We start from the raw sequence: 11884 nt of genomic DNA, 5'->3' as shown, positions 1-11884 counted from the left end.
TTAGCGGTAGGTGATGTACCCGTCGACAGCGAGGGGCCAATAAATATAGTTGCTTGAGAAAGACGCTGCTGCTGCGAAGCAATGGCGTTACGTGCCGCCGGATCGGCCAGCCGGAGCGCGGCGGCGGAGGGGAGGCAGAGCATCTCTTTCGACGAGATCTACGGGTGAGTGGTTGCTGGGAACGCTCTCCTTTGCTAGACTTTGCAATTGAACACGATGCGGGCGATCTTGCCTGTCGCGGGATTTGTTTCGCGTATGATCCGAGGATTTGTAGTTTTTATGCGGTGGCGATGGCGGCGGCGGAGGGATGGCGGTGGCGTACGGACGACGCCACCGGATCGTCATTTCTGGCTGTGTCCGAGTCCGACTCGAACTCTCAGGTGGAAGGGAATTCGACGCTAATAGGAAGGCCCACCTGTCCCCAGTTGGGCTCGATTCTTGCTGTTGTTGCTGTGCTGAGCTGCTGATAAGCGATGCAGGGCTGTAGGCCGCGTTGGAGAAGGAATTTTTTTAATAATATTAATATTTAACGGAAAATCCAAGAGATAGGTGCTGAAATCAGGAAATTGCAAATGTAAGCATTTTATCAGCTAAATATCATCTGTGCAGAAACTGACAAGCGTACATAATAGCTCTTGGCAATGACATATTAATGCCTCGACCACCAACGAAACTGGCACATCCTTAACCTATTGTACACCGTCAATAAGCAAGTCAACATTTCATATTGCCCACCCAACAATTGATAGGGCTTTTCATTTCTATGTTAGAACGTTATTTTTGGAGCAATGAGTTATGACAATTTATGTAACATTAGCTATGCAAACCAGACTGCATTCTCTTCTTAAATGATATGACAGTGCTCCTGCCAAAGTTAGCTTAAAAAAATAGAGCTTTTCAGTAACCATCAAAACCCACAATATTATTTTTCCCCTCAACTTAATAACTGTAAAGGTCGCCTTCATTTTATGCATGATGTTTCGATTGCCCGACAGTGTCGTAGCTGAATAAGCCTTCATTGACACCGAATATTACGGCAATGTCCAATGCCATAAAAAAATTATATCATCCCTTTGGTACAACCGGTTCGGATTTTCATGAGTACCCTACTCCTCTTTTTATGGGAATGACATTCCCGTTGCTCTATTGTATTTGAGCATGGCTAGTAAGTTTGATATAAGAAACCTGAAAAAACATTTATACTTCCTTTATTCCAAATTGTAGGTTGTTTTAGCTTTTATAGATTTATAGGTATTATTATGCATCTATATGTCTAGGTGCATAATAATATCTATAAACTTATAAAAGTCAAAACAACCTGCAATTTGAAACGAAGAAAATAATCGTGATCGTTGAATTGATTCGTTTGAAAAGTTTCTGCATGCATACTCATTGAAGTTATTCATATTGAGGCTATATAGGCCTATCTGAAAAGGCACTTGGTTTGTGGGCACAAAACTCCAATCAGTTGTCACGAAATCAGAGATGGAAGTGCAGTCCATCTCTGAAAAGCGGCAAAAGCCGGAAGACAACTCATGACAAGTCCTGTTGCGCTGCCTCGAGAGAAATCAGAGATGGAAGCTGGCTGAAATACATCATATATTGGCATTCCCTAATTATGTCTAATCACTCTCAAGCGACTAAACAATGTAGTGGTTTCTACAATACAGTGTAGTGGTTTCTACAATACAGTGCTCTAGCTAGCTAACACTACTGCTAGTTTCGCACTAACTTGGATACAGAGAATCGGCAACGATGGTCTACATTGAAGCGGCTTGCTCAGACCTCTCGGTGTCAGCAGGAGCTGGTGCCTCTTCGTCGCCAAAGCTTGGGGCCTTGGGAATTAGACCAAGGATCTTGAACATAGCCTGGTCCGCATCAAAGTCGTTGTTCGCTGTTGTGAGAAGCTTCTCACCGGCAAAGATTGAGTTGGCCCCAGCAAGGAAGCAGAGCGCTTGTTCTGGCATGGAGAACCGTACACGGCCTGCTGAAAGCCTCACCATTGCCTTTGGCATCACAATCCGAGCAGTGGCGATCATGCGGATCATTTCCCAGATTTCCACAGGCTGATGTAGAACATTGGTTAGCATCCCAAGAAAAAAAAGAATCAGCAAGTGTAATCCTAAATCTGGCTGTACTGCATGAAGTTAACAATTCTAAGCTATATATTATATAGATTATAGATACATGCCTTTTTCTCATTTGTGAAACGGAGGCTCATTCACCAGCTACACGCATATAAGATACAAAAAACAAGGAACAGTACAGAATACCTTCTGATCCCCAAGAGGCGTGCCTTTTACAGCAACCAATGCATTAATAGGAACGCTCTCTGGGTGTGCAGGCAAGGTGGCCAGTGTATGCAACAACCCTACACGGTCCTCCTCTGCTTCTCCAAGACCAATTATTCCACCTGAACAAAAGAATGATGCACCAAATTTCATATTGAAGACATGCCGAAACACTTATTAGCTAGAAACACCAGTGACTTCAGAGAATTACCTGAGCAGATGCTTATTCCAGCTTCACGGACGTGCTGAAGAGTCTGCAGTCTATCATCATATGATCTTGTGGTAATAATGTTGGGATAGTACTCTCTTGATGTGTCTAGGTTATGATTATATGCTGTGAGTCCAGCCTTCTTGAGTTCTTCAGCTTGCTGTTTCTCTATCATACCTAGCGTGCAACAGACCTCCATGCCCATACCCCTACAACGTTAATTATCCAATGCATGTAGAATGTTAAAATAATACAATAATAACACATAAAATTTTCATTGTTCATCATATTCCATGCATTAAGGCCTTCAGTAAATGACATGTGCATATGCTAGTTTGATCCAACTTCCAAACAAGTACACAACTAGGCAAATAAAGGCAAAAATAACAGAACATCGACATAGAAGAGAACTTGTGCATGCTTATGCAGAACTTGCACCATATACCATAGTTTTATGGTAGTATAATAAAAGATTCCAGTGAATACCTTATTTCCTTGACATATTCAAGAATCTGGTTGAAATTTGTTTTCCTGCCGATGGTTTCTCTCCATGCAGCTCCCATGCAAAAACGGGTGCTCCCGGCCTCTTTTGCCTGTGCAACAATAGGTTAGAAGGAACAATATAATACAGCACAAAAATGTATGAGTTATAAAGTCTACAGTCAACAAGAAAATACAAGGTTATATTGCCACCTAGCAGCAGTTAAAAACAACAGCCAAAGTGAACTTGTTGACCTCCCAGAAGATTATTACACAAACAGTACCTTTTTCGCTGCTTCTAAGACAGCATCTTTGTTCATCAATTTTTGTGCCTTCAATCCAGTATCGTATCTTGATGACTGAGGGCAGTAAGAACAATCTTCACTGCACCCACCAGTCTTTATTGAAAGAAGTGTGCATTGCTGCACTTCTCTGAATCTGTGAACATGTCTGTGGACCTGAGCCTGAAAACATAAAGCATTCGCTCAATAATGAGAAGAACAGATGGCATAGTGATATGGTCACATGAATGCTAACTCCATCAGGTAAACCAATACAGTAAGAGAACATAGTGTTCTTTAGCAGAATAATAAATCATTTGAGTTGTTGCATTTTCTTATACATCTATACCTTTTTACAAACTAGCAATCTGTGGAGTAAATGCAAAGAATGCTTACATTTTATGATGAGTCAAGACGCACAGGAATGTAATCGTTCTACACCAAATGAATACGATACTGTGACCGAACATATTGAATAGGGTATGAGATGATTTTGTTATTGACTTGCATTTATCAGACTATCATGCAATAATTGCCTAACAATGAGCCATCAAACCTGAAGCCTGATCTTCATTCCATGGCTTACAACAAGAACTAGCCTTTCCTACACGTAGCATCAAACTTTAGAAATTCTTAGCGTATAAACTATAAACTTCTATATTTACTTTCTCTACAAAATTATGTGATACTTAACACTTGACCAATACCAATGAGATGATTCCACGGCCTACTAGAGTCAGATATTAGAAAAATTTGTCAAGAACGTTGCCACCACATAAAGGCACCTAAAAGTGAAACCTTGCATCACCTGCAATCCCAACTATCCAAAGCACCTACAAGGGATGGCCAAAAAAACACCTTAAAGAAATGCTTGATGTGAATTTCCACACTATACCTGTTAAATGCCCTCGAGGGCAGTACCTTCCTACCAACACTGCAAATGGATCTATAAATAGCTAAGAGTTTTTATAGACTTACAAACTGACACCTAGGTCCATATAAACACAATAATTTCTTTATCAGACATACTCCAGCACACACCATCTGATATCTTTTCTTGGACGGGCAATAAGCAAAAAACATTTACAGAATGAAAGGGCTTCATCAGTTTAAGGAAACTCTAAATAACCAACAAGGCTCCAAAACACAACCATCATAAAATGCTAGTAATTATAATATTTTGTATCAGTGGTTACATTTCAGTGTCTATAGATTGAGTGAAAAATCCCAGATGCTAAGAACAAAAAGAACACAATCAAGTTGACATTACTGTCATCAGGTCTTTCCACTGCTAAAAGGCCGGCCTAAAGTGACAGAGCTGATCCTTAATAGCACCATACAAAGAAACTGGGTGTCATATCAACATTATTCATCTACTAAATCCACCAAGCATTTAGCTGAACATGACCGTGAATGCTGGAAACATCAACCAGGAATGGCTACTGATTTTCGTGGGGGTCACAGCTCTTATGTGGGCTATTTGGTGTACGCGTAACGATTTGGTTTTTGAGAAAAAACGGTTTACCTCTTTTCATGCTGTTTTTAGGGGAGCATATTGGTTGCGATTTTGGTCTCTACTGCAGCGTGAGGAATCAAGGGAAACTATCTGTTCAGCAAGCAAAGCGTTGGAGATTGTCGCTTTGGATATCTTTGCCAAGAATGGATGGAGAAGCAATAATAGACTTTGCTTTTGATTTATTCCCTTTATATGCGTACATCTTTTCCCTTTTTTTTCATCAGCTTTTGAGCTGAGAATGCTGTAAAACTTGGCTATGCGCGGTTGCGGAGACCAGAAACATTTCCTTTTTCTAAACAAAAAAATCAACCAGAAATGGCTAGCATAAAGGCATAATCTTCAGATATCTAATGGAACAAATAGAAATATCCACTGCTGTGTCCTCATCACAAAGCCCCACAGAGCTGAAATGTCAATCGCTATCGCCAACTACCACAAGAACAAGAAATCCTCCCAAAATGAAACCTTTTGGCATTACCCCCGAGGCGCAACTACGTAGCAATATCCACTTGACCAGACTCAACTAGGCAACAGCAAAAATGGCATTTAGCAAGTATCTGAGAGAAGTAAGCTACAGCTCTGACACTCCAAATCCAGCTTTCACAGTCCAAAGACCCTAAACGTACAACCTTAGTACGAAATCAAAGGCCTTCAGCGCCCAGAAGTTAAAGACAGAATCTTTTGCTAAATTTGAGGCATCGCCATTAATCCAGTACCATACACGACACAACCAGAGGATTAACAGAGGTTTCTGGGATCGCGAGTGTCCAGCCCGAGTAAGCATACGTACCCCGTGGAAGAGGAGGTCGAGGAGCGGGGAGTCGTAGACGGCCTGGATCTCGGGCCGACTCCAGTCGTTCCGCGGCCCTTCCCGTATCGTCCGCTCCGCCTCCGCCGCTGCCGCCGATGCCGCGGACGGGGCCGAGGAGAACGCCGCCGCCGCCCCGGCAAGCCGCGGGTGGAGGATGGAGCGCAAGCTGCGCCCCGCCGCCAGCAGCATCATTGCCATGCCTGATTCACGAACATAGCAACCCGTTGCTCAACACGCATAAGCATAGTGGCTTGGCTTGAAGCAAGCCAGACAAAATTATAAGAGAAGAGAGATGCTACTAAGGCTAAGCATGTTTTACACAAGGTACAATTATTCTTCCATGTTTATCGTTTAGATACACAAATGACAAATCCCTATCCATTTCCTCTACACTGTGACTGGGTCAGATCCGAATAGAAATAGCTTGCATTAGGGTGCCCCGTTTCGCGTAGAAGGAAGGGGAGTGAATGGGCGGGCAGCACCTGGTGGGTGGTCGACGCCGGCAAAGGGCCCGGCCGAGGCGGGGCGAATGGCACCGCCGCTCGCCCAGTCGTCGCCGCCTGGAAAGGAAGAGCGAGAGAGAAGAGAGGCGGGGGGTGAACAACGAACGTGGGGAAAGCAAGCAAGAGAGGCATGACGATTGCCCGGGGAGGAGGGAGATTAACGTGACTGCAGGACAGCCCAACAACTTGCATTGCGCGCGGGAGACAGTTCGGCCCATTGAAAATTTCCAGCCCATGTGGCCCGCTGACGTTCTGCCTTGGCCCACGACCTTGCTTGCAACGAATCGATCGATCGATCATGGATGGGCTCATGGCAGCATCTCAATCGCTGTCGCCCGGGCCGGCCCGGCCGATCGGGGTCGTGCTCGGACCCCGTGCACCCATCCACATCGACCACAGTCCCGTTCATTGAAACGGCCGGCCGCAGCCACCCTGCCGCCCCCGGTGGCCGGTACCAGCCAGCTGCAATTACATTTCCCGGCCGGCCAGCCGGCCGGCTTGCCGCCGCCGTTGGTTCTCAACCGGCCGCCCAACGTACGCCAGCCAGATGACCAGACGGGCGCCCATATCATTCCCAGGCTCACAAAGTCGCAGCCGAGGGATCGGAGACTAGCTGGCTGCCATGCTGAATCGATGCGTTCGTGCCCTGCTGCCGTAACGCCCGGCTGGCTGCGGCCGCTGGACGTGTGGGCGTGGCCGGCACGACGGTCGATGGGTAGAGGAGTCTGGAGTCGGTCCCCGGCGCATTGCCGCGCGCACGGGCCCTGCGGTGCGATCGTGCGCCGCACCATCGCTTTCGCGCGTAGTAGGGAGTGGCAAGCAATAATCTATAGGACCGGCCGTCTGTTCCCATCCACGATCCAGTCACGAACTGCACTTCCACAGTCACACGTAGCTAGCCATAACGTGTCAAACGCTCCGGTTTGAACGTGGAGGGACAGAGGTCTGGCGCGTTCACTCGCGGCTCCTGTACGCGCGCATTCATGGCAGTGGCTTTGTCCAGCCCCGTGCATGGGCGAGTCGTCGCTGCCACAGCGCTGCACGTACGTGTCCACGCAATTAGTTAATCATCTGGTTAGGCCGGAGTCGACAGCTAGGTTAGCGCCGTAATGAAGGAGTGACGGCGGCGACGGCGACGCAGGCTGGTTTTGACTTGGTGCGACGCCACGCGATGCAGATGGTTAGGCATCCGTGCGTGGAAAAAGAAGGGGAGCCAGGTGAAAGGTTAATGATGCGTGGTTAGGCCGGGCAGGAATCACATCGATGGGAGCACGCAGTAATCGTTGTCCGGCATAATGATCGTTTCTGACACCGGGGAGAGAGGGAGTGCCATCGGATCGGATCACGCACGCACGGTCGCACGCCGTATCGATCAGTGCGGCGCGTATGTCTGACGCATGCGTTCCTGTGCTGCTGTTGTGTCTCTAGATTACAAGGGAAAAGAAGAAGAAGAAGATCTCGTCACAATCAGTTACAAAACAAAATAAAAAGATCAATGCTTTCGCATAGGGGTGCATGCATTTTCTTTTCTCTTTTTTTGCGCCATGATGGCCCTGTTTGGAGTCGCTTATTTCCCGCTTATTGGTGAAAATAAGCGATAAACCCACCCAAACACCTTGCTTATTTTCCGCTTGTCACGTAAGCCGCTTATTGGAGAATCTGAAATACAACTAGCACTCCGCTTATCTCCCACGCGGGTCAGACCACGCTTCTGGGGCAAGCGGAGAAATTTTCCCCTGGTACCCTCGACCTCCAGGCGACCGCCGCCGCTCCTCCCGCCGCCGCCGCTCCAGATCCCGCCGCCGCCGCTCCAGATCCCGCCGCCGCCCCCCTGCAGATCCCGGCGCCGCCCCTGGGGTCGGCCGGGCCGCGTCCCTACCTCCGGCGGCCGCCCCTGCCAGGCTCCCGCCGCGGGCCGCCGGCCGCCGGACGCCTGGGCGCCGCCCCCGCCGGCCCCGGCGCCGGACGCACCCTCCGCCCCCGCCTGGGCGCCACCTCCGCCGGTCAACGCCCCACCCCCCTGGATCCGGCTCCACCACCGACGCCTGGACGCCGCCCCGCCGCCGGACTGTACTGCTGCCTGGCCGCCGCCCCGCCGCCGGACGCCCCCACCGCCTGGCCGCCGCCCCGCCGCCGGAGGTCCCCGCCGCCTGGCCGCCGCCTGGCCGCCGCTCCTCCCGCCGCCGGACACCCCTGAATGTTTCTGGTTCACCAGTCCAACAGGCATTTTAACCATCTCTGAAATATGCATTGAAGCAAATAGCAAATATACATATTGACATGGCTCCTGTTACAGAAGCAAAAAAGTTATAGGGCATTCTTACGTTATGTACCTCAACGTCACAAAAAAAAAGCAGGAGTATCAGCCTTAGGGGCATTCAGGTCAATTTACCAACCAGGACAGACAATCGACACAAAATAATCAGGATTGCCAAACACCCTGCTTATTCAGACAGCAGATTCTCCAGGCAGCGGCTTATCAGATAAGCTTGCTTGCCAGATAAGCGAGTTCCAGAAAAGCGACTCCAAACAGGGCCGATGTCATCGCGTAGACAACGGGACTGACCAGCAAACTGCTGAGAGGCAGAGACTACGTCGCCGATTCATGGCTCGTTAACCCGGTCAAGACACTGTCAACCGCACCTTAAATGCGTCAACCCCAACCGTTCTACCTCTCACACACACACGTTGCAATTTGCCACCTCACCTCAACAAAAAAGATATCCAGAAAAAAACCAAAGAAAAAAGCAAGCTCACCAAACCACACGAGCACCAAAAAAAACACAGCCCGTTCAATTCTTCCGGCAGCCAGCAGCGGCCGCAGCATCTTTTGATCCCTTCCCCCTTCGAGCTCTACCGCTGCCCCACCTCCGTGCTCCTCCTGCCAATCCCAAACATTCTTGCGGTGCTCGTGCTAGCACACCAGGCGTCCAGGCCAGCCACATCTGCCGTGCCGCCGTGGAGCCTGGTCCTCCCCCTCCACCTCCAGCTCCAGCTCCTACCAGCAAGCCAGCAGCAGCAGGCCAGGACCAGCAGCCAGCAGCTACTCCTACTTTCTGGTAGTAGCTCGCAGACACGCAGCGCCTTTCCGTTTCGTCTCCACCCGGCCGCCTCCTCTTGCTTTGGTGGGCTGCCCCTGCCGAGGTCCACGCCTCGTGCAGTCGTGCGCGCGCGTGACCCTGTCGTCTCGCTCTCGCTCCCGTCCTCGTCGCCTTCCCTTTGGCATCGCCTGCTCCGAGGAACGGCCAGCGGCGCAATGCGGGACTTCTCCTGCTTCAGCGACGGCGCCGTCGCGCTGGCCGCCGGGGCCGCGGGCGGCAGGGGAGCCGGCGCCGCGCTCGACCGCTCGCTCCAAGCGGCCACCGCCAGCGTCTACAGGGTCGCGCTGTCGTCGCGCAAGGAGCTCCGGATCAGTGTCACCTGGACGCGGGGCATCGCCGGGGCCGGGGCGGGGTCGGCGGCGGGGGCACCGGCTGCCGGCGTGACCGGGCTCGCCGTGGCCGTCGACGACGGATCCAGGGCGCTGCCACTGGCTGCGGTCGGCACGCCGCGCCGGACGACCGCGCCGGCTCCGCCGGCGGGTGCGCAGCATTTCCTGCAGAAGAAGCGCGGGACGCGGTCGTTCGCCACGGAGGCCGGCACCGCGGTGTGCATCTACTGGGACACGGCGGAGGCCAAGTACCAGCAACCGGGCTCGCCGGAGCCCTCCCGCGACTACCACCTCGCCGTCGTCGCGGACGGCGAGCTCGCTCTCCTCCTCGGCGGCGGCGAGGGCGCGCGGGAGCTGGGGCGCCGGTTCGCCCCGGCCCCGCGCCGCGCGCTGCTCAGCCGGCGCGAGCAGGTCCGCGGCGGGACGGCGGCCTTCCCTCACTCCGCCGCCGCCGCGCGCGCGCAGCTGGTCCACACGACGCGGTGCCGGTTCCGCGACGACGGCGCGGAGCATGAAGTCACGGTGGCGTGCCGCGGGGAGGAGTGGGGGGCAGGAGGGCCATCCTCCAGGGACGGCGAGGTGGCGGTCAGCGTCGACGGCAAGAAGGTGGTGGAGGCGCGCCGGGTCAAGTGGAACTTCCGCGGCAACCGGACGGCGGTGCTGGGCGACGGCGCGGTGGTGGAGGTCATGTGGGACGTGCACGACTGGTGGTTCGCCGGCGCGTCCCCCGGCGGCGGCGGGGCGCAGTTCATGGTGAAGGCGCGTGGGGCGGCGGACGGCGGCCGGGTGTGGATGGACGAGGAGATGGCCAGCAAGGGGCAGCCACCCGCCGGGTTCTTCCTGCACCTGCAGTGCTACCGGCGGTGACGCGCCATTCCGTTCCGTCGCTTGGCCGTGTTGAACTCTCTCTCTCTCTCCTCCCCTGTCGTCAGCATATTGTTCCGTTCGTTGCTGTTTTCTGACGTTGATAGTTCTGCTGCTGCTCGTTGTCTGGTCGTTGAACAAATTGATGGTTGGGAATTTGAGAATTGACCGATGATGGAGAATGAATCAAGAATCGTCACAGGTTTCGATTTTCTTCAAGCATCTCTTTCTTGCGCGTTCGGTTTCTTCTCGGTGATCGAGTTGCCGTGCGAGGTCCTTGGCCTCGGCTGCCGATGCCGTGCTCGGCGCCGGCGAGCTTGCTGCAACTGATCCATCCCTTCCCTTTGAGCAGAAGGGGAAGCAGTTGGTGACTTGTGCTCTCCTGCCTCGATCGGTCGCGCAGCCGGCCAGGCCCAGGCCCCGGCCCCATTTATTGCGGCATCACGAGGCTCACGGGGGGGACGGGGACAGTAGCCTCGTACTCCGCTCCACTCTGCCTACCGGCAACGGCATGCTTTCCGGTGGCCGCCAACTTCGAGGGGTAGTGCGCGGCTGCAGGCGGCTGCTGCTGCTGCACCGCTGCAGCTTCCGGCTTCCGCTCTTGGGCGAAGACGACGCCGGGCCGCGCCAGGTGAGGTCAGGTGGCGTCAGTCGCAGGCCGTGCGGCATTAAAGATGACCCACTAGGCCACGGCCCACGGCCACTCTACTTGCCACGTCGATGGCCAGCGCAGCTGGATGTCAGAATCTGCCGTCGGAGACTTTGACTTTTTCCGGCATGGTTGGCTTTTGCGTTCTCGTGGAAACTCTCACGACCAAGGGGTGAATAGCTATCACGAAAGTTTCGTCCAATACGTAATTTGGTCACTAAATTTCCAATTATCCAGAGAATCGGTGTTTTAAATAGCGGCATGTATTGCGACAGTGTATGAGTTGTGTATTTATCAGTTTTAGGTTTAAGGAAATTTATTTGCAAACTTTCCCAATGATAGTATCGACGGTTCTTATTTATTGGTGATGCATCCGAGGGCGCCTTTGGTGGAGCTTCCGCCAGCTCCAGCTCCAACACTACGGTGTTTTTGTTCGTTTATAAAATTTTAGATAAGACGGTAGCAATGCTAAAAGTTCAAAATACCCCTAATAACTCTCCGTAATCGGATGGATTACCGAGTAGAATTAATTATGCATGCACGCTTGCAATAATTGTCGGACCTATTAACCTTCCTTATTTAGCGAGTCTGGCTTGAGTATCGATGGTGGAAGTAAATGATCGATTTGTTAGCTGGGCTAGAAGGTATTACGAGGGTCTATGTTGGATTGTTTGAAAGTTATATGAACATTCTTTGTGAGATAGATTTTGAAAGCTAATCGTACCGTCTTTGTGGGATGGAGCGAGCAGAAACATGAGCCGGTGGAGTCAAAAATTCCGAGACTAAGGCCTCGTTTTCTTCCACTGACTTATTTTTAGCAACCGTCACATCGAATGTTTCGATACTAATTA

General features: G+C 51.5%; 2 protein-coding genes across 2 annotated transcripts; one reads left to right on the top strand and one right to left on the bottom strand.

Moving 5' to 3' along the window:
- Positions 1-1571: 1571 nt before the first annotated feature.
- Positions 1572-6215, bottom strand: LOC101755195 (biotin synthase, mitochondrial). Its single transcript, XM_004956140.2, has 7 exons — positions 6070-6215; positions 5567-5787; positions 3264-3443; positions 2986-3092; positions 2503-2708; positions 2274-2413; positions 1572-2066 (listed from the first exon to the last, which is right to left on the bottom strand). The coding sequence occupies exons 2-7, from the start codon at positions 5783-5785 to the stop codon at positions 1761-1763; spliced, it is 1158 nt and encodes a 385-aa protein (XP_004956197.1). The 5' UTR covers positions 5786-5787; positions 6070-6215; the 3' UTR covers positions 1572-1760.
- Positions 6216-9346: 3131 nt separating this feature from the next.
- Positions 9347-10387, top strand: LOC101754795. Its single transcript, XM_004956139.3, has one exon. It carries the CDS (start codon positions 9347-9349, stop codon positions 10385-10387), a length of 1041 nt encoding a protein of 346 aa, XP_004956196.1.
- Positions 10388-11884: the final 1497 nt, after the last annotated feature.

The sequence above is a fragment of the Setaria italica genome, chromosome II, assembly GCF_000263155.2.
Source record: "Setaria italica strain Yugu1 chromosome II, Setaria_italica_v2.0, whole genome shotgun sequence".
Classification (NCBI taxonomy): Eukaryota; Viridiplantae; Streptophyta; class Magnoliopsida; order Poales; family Poaceae; genus Setaria; species Setaria italica.
This window is presented reverse-complemented; position numbering and strand designations above follow the sequence as displayed.

Coding starts and splice junctions, on each gene's coding strand:
- LOC101755195 (XM_004956140.2), bottom strand. CDS start 5,785: ATGGCAATGATGCTGCTGGCGGCGGGGCGCAGCTTGCGCTCCATCCTC. Junction 3,444..5,566: donor TCGACCTCCTCTTCCACGGG/GTACGTATGCTT, acceptor TTATGTTTTCAG/GCTCAGGTCCACAGACATGT. Junction 2,067..2,273: donor CGCCTCTTGGGGATCAGAAG/GTATTCTGTACT, acceptor GTTCTACATCAG/CCTGTGGAAATCTGGGAAAT.
- LOC101754795 (XM_004956139.3), top strand. CDS start 9,347: ATGCGGGACTTCTCCTGCTTCAGCGACGGCGCCGTCGCGCTGGCCGCC.